Below are 11533 nucleotides of genomic sequence, written 5' to 3' on the forward strand. Positions count from 1 at the left end.
AGGACTCAGGCCCAGGGGGGGGGGGGCTAGGACTCAGGCCAGGGTGGGGGGTGCTAGGACTCAGGCCAGGGGGGGCTAGGACTCAGGCCAGGGGGGGGGGGGGGGGGGGGGCTAGGACTCAGGCCAGGGGGGCTAGGACTCAGGCCAGGGGGGGGGGGGGGCTAGGACTCAGGCAGGGGGGCTAGGACTCAGGCCAGGGGGGCTAGGACTCAGGCCAGGGGGGGGGGGGCTAGGACTCAGGCCAGGGGGGGGGGGGGGGGCTAGGACTCAGGCCAGGGGGGGCTAGGACTCAGGCCAGGGGGGGGGGGGGGGCTAGGACTCAGGCCAGGGGGGGCTAGGACTCAGGTCTGCATGGCTCCACCGGACAGGCTCGCTAAGCTAGCGCACCCTCACTGTGATAAGTCAGGCTAACCCGGCACTGCAGCTGGAAATTACAGAAGCCTTTAGCCTGGACAGAGCGATTATAGCACCATGTGCCTGAGTGAGCATCAGGTATCAACGTATAAAACCCCAGGTTGTCACAGAGCACGACCCCTATAATTAGCCAGGCCGAAAGTGGAAGATAAGGTTGTCATCTCATTGTGTTTAGACTTTTAGACCAACAGGAGACTACGGCAATGATACTGTACAACTCTTGGTATCATCGGCTCTGATCTAGGCCAGTAAATCTTTATTACTTAGTGTCTGACTGTTTGAGACGGATCAAGTATCTTGATATTACAATAACATAGATGGAAAGTGCTCACTACTGAGTCAACTGGGTCCTTTACACCTGACACAAATGCATCTCAACTCATTAGAATCACTAGAATATAAAATCACTTTTGATGCTTCTACTAACTGCTCACTTTCCACTGCACAGTACATCATCCATCGCATTGACTCAGCTTTCCAAATAAATGAATTCTGAATGATGACTGAATGTACTGTACATGCATCAGGATTGCAGCTTTAAGTAATGTAATAGTGTGTGTTGGGGGGGGGGGTAAAGTAGAGGAGGGGGGGTTCCTCAGTCAGTGGGTCTAAAATATACTGTACAGATAGTATTACTGTAGTACCGTGCTTGACTGACGTGCCGGAACATGAGCAAGTCAAGACTGACATGACTCCCTACAGCCTGAAATACACATGGACAGCATGTCCCCAGAGAGAGAGAGAGAGAGAGAGAGAGAGAGGAAGAGAGAGAGAGAGAGAGAGGGATAACAGGATAACAGAGAGAAAAGGAGGGAGGAAGGGAAAGAGTAGGAGAGAGAGAGAGACAGAGAGAGAGAGGGATAACAGGATAACAGAGAGAAAAGGAGGGAGGAAGGGAAAGAGTAGGAGAGAGAGAGAGAGAGAGAGAGAGAGAGAGAGAGAGAGAGAGGGATAACAGGATAACAGAGAGAAAAGGAGGGAGGAAGGGAAAGAGTAGGAGAGAGAGAGAGAGAGAGAGAGAGAGAGAGGCAGTGTTCAGGTCACTACGACCTCTTCTTTCCCTGAAGTAAACCAGGAGACTTTTGTTGATAAATCACAACAGACCATGGATGCCGATCGAGCCGTAGACATATGAGGTACATGGTGGCTTACAAGGCCTGTTCTGTCTCTAGTCCGGCCCTGTTCCAACTCGGTGGCAGCGAGGCTTTTAGAGGCTGTTGTGATGAGAGCTCCAATAGGATGATGTTTGTAAAACAAACATGGTCGTTATGACAGTCAGCCTGGCAACAGCGAGGTCTGGCTCTAATGGACAGAGACTAGCTGACCTGACAAGACCCTCGTCACCAGGGCTACAGCTGTACGGAGAGAGAGGAGAGAGAGAGGAGAGAGAGAGGAGAGAGGGAGAGAAGGGAGAGAGGGAGGAAGGAGAGTGACGGAGAGAGAGGAGAGAGAGAGGAGAGAGGGAGAGAAGGGAGAGAGGGAGTAAGGAGAGTGATGGAGAGAGAGGAGAGAGAGGGAGAGAAGGGGGGAGAGAGAGGGGAGAGTGATGAAGGGAGAGAGGAGAAAGTGATGGAGAGAGGAGGGAGAGAGGAGGAGAGTGATGGAGGGAGAGAGGGAGCAGCGATGGAGGGAGAGAGGAGAGGGAGAGTGATGCAGGGAGAGAGGGAGAGATGGAGGAGCGATGGAGGGAGAGAGGAGAGTGATGGAGGGAGGATGGTGAGTGATGGAGGGAGAGAGGAGGAGGGAGGAGCTAAATGGATCAGAGGAAAGAGAGGGGGAGGGAAGGATGGAGGGAGGAGGGTAAGAAAGGAGGAGAGGGTCGAGAGGGAGAAGAGAGCGAGAGATGAGAAGAGAGGAGGGAGAGTGAGAGGGAGAGAGGGAGAGAAAAAGGGAGAGAGAAATAACGAGAGAGAGAGAGAGAGAGAGAGAGGAGAGAGAGTGGAGAGAGAGGGGGAGAGAGTGGGAGAGAGAGAGGAGAGAGGAGAGAGAGAGGGTGAGAGAGAGGAGAGAGAGAGGGGAGAGAGAGGGAGAGAGAGAAATAACGAGAGAGAGAGAGAGAGAGAGAGAGAGGTTGGATCTAAGATATGATGAAAGTCCTTTGTTGTTCTGAGCGACTACACTTCCTGAATCGCCGAGTCCACCGAGTGAGTGAAAAAGCGGACGTGCTTAAAACTGCTTGAACACACGCGCCCAACCGTGACCTCGACAGAGACGGCGTCCCGATCCCCCCAGGGCTGCTGGCCCACCTTGAGGGAGTCGAAGAAGTTCCCGACGAAGATCAGTCTCTTGAGCGAGTTGATGGCGGCCACGCCCAGGACGATGGCTCTCTGCATGTAGTGGTCAGCCTGCTCGCCACTCAGACTGAGGTCCAGGTCTAGGTAGGCCCTGGGGGGGGGGGGGGGGGGGGGAGAGAGTTAGATTTATACAACAGGTAGTTCCGATCTCGCAATCTGATTGGTTAAGAGCCGTTGTATATGCCACGATATACCACTGGCAAAGCCTTTTTATCGTTCTGTGAAATATTACTGCGGAAATTATTACTGCCTGTTAAAACCTTAGTTCCATTGCGTAACGGTCTGTTGGTTACATTACGGTTTCTCCTCAAGAAAAATGGAAACATTCAATGTGAATTTTGAGTTGTTCTATCTGTCCTGTAGCCAACCACTCTGGTTTATCATCACCACTTTTGCAACTGGCAGTTGCACAGCAAGGGTAGGCTACACTTCGTTCATGTATTCATATCACTCTCTAGCAACGTGATAGTTTTAGGAATTACCTTTCTTGGCAGAGTTCACTAAAATCGATATTAAGACACTGAAATAGCAGGTATGATGATGTGACCGTTGTATAAAAGCAATAACTCCCTCGAGGGTTGTGATATATGGCCAATATACCACGGGTTGTGCTGGTCGACTCGTCTGCGCCTCGTGCCTGTGACTGCAGCACAACCCGTGGTATATTGGCCATATACCACAACCCTCTCATGAGTTACTGCTTCAATCAAATACACCCAGGTGCTCTTGATTTGGTCCACAAAAAAAACGGAGCTGAGCGCTCCCAAAACTCCAAAGCGCCTCAGCCGATGCCAGGAGGGCGTCGGGTCCAACCGACGCCCCCCGAGGCCGAACTCACTTGAAGGGGTGGGCGCCGTCGCCGAAGTTCAGCAGGTTCAGCAGCTTGTAGTAGAGGCGCACGGAGACGGTGAAGCACATGACGGCGAGGGACAGCGTGGACACCACGGTGATCAGGCTGAGCTGGAACAGGGACAGCAGCGCCACCACCAGGCCGGTGAACACCATGCCCGTGCGCTCCGTGTCCTTCCAGTAGATCAGGTCCATGACGGCTGTGGGTGGGGGGGGTGGGGAGGTGGGGGGGGGGGTGGAGGGAGGGAGTTAAGGGTCGAGAGGGGAGAAGAGTGCGAGAGATGAGAAGAGAGAGGTGGGCGAGCGAGAGAGTTGCGCGACGGAGCGAAACAGAGTGGAGAGGAAGAGGAAGAAAGGAAGGAAGGAAAGGGAGGAAGGAAGTTCCCCGACGCTCATCGTTCCAGCCGCCCGCGCTGGCCGCCTTTGACGCGCTGAGACGACCCGTCTGCCCTCCCTCAATGTCCAGAGAGCGGCGGACCCCATCGTCAGCGCCCGTTCGGCTCCGCCTCCGGGGGAGACCGAGGTCACGACAGCTCAGATTGGGGGGGAGGCTAGGAAGACAGGGGGAGGCAGAGGAAGGAGAAGAGAGGAAGGGGGAGGTGGGGATTCTCAGAGTGAGAGCTGGCGCAGAAGCAGGGGGAGAGGGCGGGCCGGTGGGCCTGGTCTGGGGATATATTTAGCCGGCGTGTGGAAGGAGAGTGAGAGAGACAGAAGGAGAGGAGGAAGCCTGAGTTTGAACGCTGCCTCCGGGAGCACCTGCTGACAGCCTTCAGGCTGGCTCCGCCCCCTGTCCACACCCTGTCACCCAGCAACAGGAGCCGTGATGACCAGGCCCTCCGACGGTCAGCTGAGCCGAGTAGAATGAGCGTTCTGTTCCAGAATGGACCTCGGCGCCACATCAAAGCCGAGTGGCCTGGTGAAGTCTACCCTGTGAGCGGGGCTATAAGCTGTACCGCAAAACGCTGTAAGGGTCCACTCTGTCTGATCACTATGCTGTATCATGTCTGTCTGTCCGTCCCCTAGCTAAGCCTAGCCTCAGAGCCTGGGAGCGTGAGAATAGAGCCCGCTGACAGAGACCAGCAACAGGTGGACCACCCGCTATAAATACCCACAATGCTCGGGGAGGCACACCTGTCCCTTGTCAAGTTAGCTTCGGCTACTGTAAGAGCCAGTGACAGTCTCTGCTCTGATGTGGCGCCACCGTGGTACACAGAACCGTGGGCGTGTTCTACTCCAGCCCGGTTCTACTGTCAAATACGGTCCAGTACTTGGGGTGCACTTGATTTCTGTGACCTGGTATGACGGGACAAAGCCAAAGCATGTGTATGCCTTCTGTATATTTTCCGTTGAGTGCGATGAAGTCAGCATTCCCTCTCTGAAAATAGTACAGACAGTATTAAGATGGCGGCACCAGGGTCTAAAATACATGAGACCTTTAAACACGCCTACCACTAGTACGAAGACACACACGCACACACACACACACGCACGCACATGCACGCACGCACACTCACACACAGACCGGATTCTACACCCATCAAATACATTTATAATGAGACTGAGGTAGTAGGCTATGATGCATCTCTAGATAGTTATTCCCACCTAAAGTCTTCCAATCGATAGTAGAGTCAAACACACACACACACACACACACACACACACACACACACACACACACACACACTCTAAAAACCCATCAATGACCAGCGACACACACACCTTTGCACGGTACTGCTACAGTCTCAAACTCCCCCGGCGGACGGTACCGTACGGTCCAACAGCGGTCAGAAGCTCCCGGTGCTTCCCACACACCCGGTCAGTCCCCTAGCGGTCACGCTTCCCTCCAGGACGGTCACTCGCGGTCACTAAAGCCCCTCAACCCCAAACAGAGCTCTCCCCTGGTGCCTTCGCGCAGCCCAGCCAGTCCCTAAATGTAGCTACACCCCAGCGAGCTGAGGCACCAGCTGTAACTGGACCCTGCCTCCCTACCGGGCCGGCCGGCGTAACTCGGCACCGTCCACCCGACACCTCCGCACGGTTCTGAGACTGGCCGCAGCGCGCCCCTTCTCCTTGGAATTCTACGCCCTCGCTCGTCCACTCATGTTGACACCGCTGTCTCAGAATATCTCCCTTATCTCTCTCAGCCTGGGACCTCACCTTTGTTATCCATGGTGGTTGTTGCTGCTGCAGCGATCTCCCTCTCTCTCTCTCTCTCCCTCTCTCTCTCTCTCTCTGCTCTACCCCCCTGAGCTGTCCCTGGCATCCGGCCATCCTCCCCCTGTTCCCTCCCTCGCCCCCCCCCCCCCCCCCCCCCCCTTGTCCAGTCAGCAGCTACAGGGACCCGCCGGCCAAAAATAATCGGGACCCTACCGCCCGCCCATCTCAAGCACTCTCTCACGCAGAGAGTGGAGCGATCAAGACACAAGTAACGCCTTCGCGCATTCACACGCGTATATTTACACGGTCATATATGTGCATATGATACAGTATGGTGCTCTACCGTTAGACCCGTACGGCAATAAAACACACCATGAGGGAAACTTTAGATGCGCAGAGGGGTACGGAGATCCTGAGAACAACTTAAAATACACATGATGGTTCTCTGCATGGTCTCTCAACATCTCAACATGGAGGGGATTGTGGAGAGTGACCTTGAATGTCCTCCAGCATTCTGATCTATTAACTGGATAGTTAGTTTTACAGTTTATCTCTAGAGGACCCTGACACCCTGTCAACAACTTGTCATACCCATTACTCATCTATTTCCAGAGGGTGTGTGTGTGTGTGTGTGTGTGTGTGTGTGTGTGTGTGTGTGTGTGTGTGTGTGTGTGTGGCCCCCCATCCTCTATATTAGGAACAGGAGATACTGCATAGTTGGGGTCTACGCGACTACCTTATCGACCACGGGGACCGAAATCCCTTCCTATCCCCCCCCCCCCCTTTCTCTCTCTCTCTCTCTCTCTCTCCTCCACATCCTGTCACCATCTCTCCATCATCGATGACATGACAGACATGTCTTTCTGCTTGTCAGTCCGAGTACAAGAACTGGGGACGTATTCGCTCCAATCAGCCACCATCCACAGAATCCCAAGGGAGGGAGTGGGGGGGGGGGGGGGCGTTGGAGGCATCGGAACACTCAGCCAGGGATTCTATTCCGGGGGTCCATGTTTCTCGAGGCAGGGGGCGGGGAGGGAGGTTGCAATCTGATCTGACCATTTTTCTCAGTATTGATTAAGAAATGGATTTGATAGCTCTGTGCTCTCAGCACTATGGGAAGGACTGGGAGGTAGGGGGTGACCTAGACAGAGCTAGAGGTCAAACTGGACGAGGACATGGGCTTGGAAATGCAAGCGTCTGGGAGTAAGAGTGCTGGGCTGAGTTTCCCAGAGGCATCGTAGCGCTACGTTCATCGTAGCGCTATGATGAACGCCATAGCTTACGATGAACGTAGCGCTACGATGCCTCTGGGAAACTCAGCCCTGATCTGGGAGTCCAGTGTCCATCTGATCTTATCTATCATGTAATCAGTATTATGTTAAATTAACCTAATGATACACACATAAGTCATTTCACTTCTTGGAGACTGTTGTTAACTTTGGTTGATGCTGGCGGGGGTTTAGCATGGAAATCAAACAGTTTTAGTGACAATTCTATCGTGATAAATGTAATTGGATTTTATTGTGGTTTTCAATATACCGGTTATCGCTACATCCCTAACCAGTACTCTGAGAAGCTTGCCGTATGCGGAACTATTTCCTACCAAAACAATAGTAGATGTAGACGGACAGATCAGTCATTACAGTATAACCAAAGGGAGGCCATAGATAGATACGTAAACATCTGTGAATACAGCATTGGCATACCTGCTATGTAGGTGCATAACGTGGGGCCCTCCGATAGGTTGAGAGCCGAGAACCACTGCTCGCTAACCAGCTGTTCCTGAGTGTTTCGACCAATGGGGGCAGAGGAAGCAGGCCGGCCTCCCTGCCGCACGGCTGTGAGCAACATGACGGCGGTATCCATGGTGACGGGGGACTCGGGCGGCGGCGATGCTGCGGAGAGACAGGGCGTGATGTCATCATGACGTCATCACTGTGGCTGCATCGAGTTCAGCCATCTGGTTCTAGGTTTAATGTGTGTCCTGGTGAACTGAGCCACTAAGCAGATTCTACTTCTTGGCCAGTTGGACAAGAATCGTTTCCCTTGTTGATCTCACTCAGACTTAATATTCATCTAATTCATTTGTCTATGGGAGCTTAAAGCAGTGATGTCAGTCTAACTTCCTGGTCATGGTGTATGACTCACATACACACCAACTCTCACATACACACACACACACACACACACACACACACACACACAAACACACACACACACACACACACACACACACACACAAACACACACACACACACACACACACACACACACACACACACACACACACCCTTCCAGACAGTGTTAGCCCGACAGCCATGCCAGACGTGTGAGTCATGGTCCTGTCCGAGTACTGGACCATCAAGGGGACACACATGTTACAAGCAGCACAAACTACAAGTCTGCATCTCTGCTCCCCTGGACACACTCCCACAACATGTCACAACATGTCACTCCCAGGACCAGGGGGCGGGGAGATGGACTCAACTTGGCTGCTCTTCATTTTCTGTAAACGTATTCGCATTTTGCTTTAGTGACCTCATATGACCTCACCGTGCGGGTGCTGGGGCGCGCCCGCCCCACCCCTCTCTCCTCTCTGGACCCGCGCCACGTCTCCCCCTAGAGGCTCCGCCTCTGAGTCCGGGAGAGAGGACCGTCTCTCCTCCGTCCCTGTCTCAGTCTGCCTCTCTCTCCTCTCCCTCTCCTCCTCCTCCCTCCTCCTCCTCGCCCCCTCCTCCGCCTCCTCCCGGGTGAGGAAGGCGTGGGGGTCCCACTCCACGTCGGGGGAGTCCAGGGCGAGGAGCGTCTCCAGGGTATCCGTGCGGATCAGCGGTGGGGAGCGGCCCGCCCTGGCCCCGCCCCTGCGTCGGCCGGGCCCGTGGTGCCGGGAGGCGCCCGCCGCCTCGGCGTCCGCGATGGCGATGTAGGAGAAGGTGAGCTCGTAGGAATGCTGGCGCGGCGTGCCCCAGAGGGAGGGGGAGGAGGCCGGGTCTCCCTCGTCATCGTCCTCCTCTCCTCCGTCCATCTCGTCCTCGGACCACTCGCGCGCCGTCTGCAGCTCGTACAGCTCCGACTCCTCATTCCCACCTGGGAGACACAGACACACACCTTCAGCCTTTGGCCTTTGAGCCGGAACTGCATTCAAGAGCCAACTGCCTCTCGTAGATACAGTAGTAACACCCCCGTTCTCACCTGGAGAACGCCGAGACAGAGAAGGTTTGCTGCCTGCTCGTCTGACTACACTTTGTCTGATGTCTCAGAGGTAAAAACACTAATGTGAGGCTCTTCTCGCTTTGTCTGAATGGAAGATCGGACAACACTTTGGTTTTAACATCAGAGCGGAATTCTGCAAAAGCTATCAAATGAATGCTACTTATTAACAAAATCAACCATTCAGTTCACACTTGTGGACTGACTTCACATGGTTCTCCAATGAGAAGTTGTTGTTCATTGTAAATTGTATTTGATACATGTATTTCTGAACAAATCTATTTCATTAGAAAGGCACAAAATGCAAAAACAAGATCACTTTTATTCACCATGTATAGGGTTTACACATACTATAATACTACTGTACTATAATACATACTATAATATTTTACAATATCAGGACATACAGTAACTGACAACAAGGGGGTTCCACCGTGCGTCGGCTAGGATAGGCAATCCGGTTCCTCTCAGTAGCGGGACATGGCAGAACAACAGGGAGGATTTTCTGGAGCACACACTTTAGTCTTTTATTAAGGTGCAAAAGCACAAATCTGCATTCTCTCGTCTTTTTTAGCGCTTTTGTTTGAACATACGAGGGCACGAGTTAGTAGGTGATAGTGGCAGCCAGTCCTGATATCGCAAAACAGTTTTTCATCTCGACAATGCCCATATTTTCACAATATTTTCGTGACACGATATTTTGTCACACCCCTAGCTCCTACCTTCAGTGTAGGGAGGGGTGGAGTCAGGAGTGGAGGTGACAGAACCAAATTCCTCTGGAAGAGAATAAACAAACAGGAAACATGTTAAACTCTAGAAGAAACACATGATCATGCTACCGATGGTACAGTATGCAAAACAGACACTGTACTCAATGGCTCGTCTCAAAGCCAAGGCCAATTTGAATGAGCCCAGAAGGAAAGAGGACGTTATCTACAATAGATAAGTGCCTTAGTGCCTCAAAGAACAACCAGCTCATCAGACAGAACTATACAGCCAGGCAGATCACATTGGTGATTATAAAAACAAATAAAGGGTTTAGGTTTCATTCAATCTCACTCAAAACTGTGGGCAGCATACTCTGACTGCTAGCATATGCTAGCTATCATAACCAGTTATGCTGCCTAGCTTTATCAGTAGCCTACATGTTGCCTCTATAGGATACCAGCAGGCTAGTGACTAGCTATGATGCACCTATGCTAGCAGCTAGCTGTAGTGTATTGATTCCATGCTAATACTGTAGGTAGATAAATAGTATTCTGCATCTATGCTAGCAGCTAACTGCAATGTACAGGTCTGTGCTAATTGATCAATATGCTGCCTTTATGCTAGCCGCTAGCTGCCTCTGCTACAGGTCTGTGTTGTGTTGGCAAGGAGAGGCCTTAACTACATTAGCTAGCCTGAGATCAGCCAATAAATCTACCAGCAACTGTGAAAGCCCTGGCTAAAATGAGAGGAGAACATCCGCATCAGCACACACACGCACACGCACACACACACACACACACACACACACACACACACACACACACACACACACACACACACACACACACACACACTTAACAACCAAGACTGTCAATGTGGATGGAGGCTACCAAGAGTGACTCAACAACATCAAAACAACACATACTCCTATACACACACACACACACACACACACACACACACACACACACACACACACACACACACACACACACACACAACACAACGGTGTTGCCTCCATGCTTGAGAATACACATATCTGCAGTATGACTTCACGGCACCCCAGACAATAACACCACCGTCTGACTCTGCTACTGGGCTGCATCCCTCCAGACAACCATGTGCTGACCAATGGAGGAGGAAGAAGAGGGAGAGAGAGATGGAGGGAGGAAGAGATGGAGGGAGGGGAGAGAGAGATGGAGAGGTGGGGAGAGAGAGATGGAGAGGTGGAGGGAAAGACAAGGCTGTGCACGGCTACACAGCTACAATTTTGGCTACACAGCTACAATTTCTTTACATAAGAGAGATGTTGCACATGGATCGACAGACAGACTGGACACATGCGCGCGCACACACGCACACACGCACACACACACACACACACACACAGGATGCATACAAAGGGCATAAAGGCGGCAGACTCACTACAGTGGGAGAATCCTAGAACCTGGCCCATGCTCCATCAAGGCACCTCCGGGCCCATCCAGTGTGGAAGCCCCCCTCTCCTGCCAGCACTCTCCTCCTCTGGATCTCTCTCCCTCCCTCCCTCCCTCCCTCTCTCTTTCTCTGGCTCCCCCGTGTCTTCTTCCTCCCCCTCCCTCCCTCTCTTGTTCTCCGCTGCGATGTCGTTTCTCTTTGGCTCTGCTTCTCTGCACACGCCCCTCCCTTTTCTCTCCAGCTCTCCGACGGCCCCTCCCTTCCTCCTGCAACCCCCCCCCCCCACACACACACCCCTCCCTTTCTCCTGCCCCCCCCCCCACACACACCCCTCCCTTTCTCCTGCCCCCCCCCACACACACACGCACCCCCCCCCCCCCCCCCGATTCTCCTCCCACCTTACTCTCCCGCATCACTGTGGCTGCACAATATGTGTGCATACTCAAGCATTAGCATGTGTGTGT

At 52.9% G+C, this 11533-nt stretch overlaps 1 protein-coding gene across 1 annotated transcript in view; it reads right to left on the minus strand.

Annotated features, from left to right (window-relative positions):
• The window catches only part of LOC311310123 (uncharacterized protein), a gene marked incomplete at its 5' end in the record, with an annotated part of 17654 nt that extends 6566 nt beyond the window's left edge, over positions 1-11088 (minus strand). The window contains 7 exons of the mRNA XM_084439538.1: positions 2610-2799; positions 3547-3757; positions 7421-7609; positions 8037-8067; positions 8416-8801; positions 9647-9700; positions 11058-11088. Of these exons, the coding sequence (XP_084295664.1) occupies positions 2610-2799; positions 3547-3757; positions 7421-7609; positions 8037-8067; positions 8416-8801; positions 9647-9700; positions 11058-11088 (1092 nt within the window). The remainder of the gene's footprint in view (positions 1-2609; positions 2800-3546; positions 3758-7420; positions 7610-8036; positions 8068-8415; positions 8802-9646; positions 9701-11057) is intronic.
• Between the last annotated feature and the right edge of the window lie 445 nt (positions 11089-11533).

This window comes from Borostomias antarcticus (genome assembly GCF_949987555.1).
Source record: "Borostomias antarcticus genome assembly, chromosome: 1".
Taxonomy (NCBI): Eukaryota; Metazoa; Chordata; class Actinopteri; order Stomiiformes; family Stomiidae; genus Borostomias; species Borostomias antarcticus.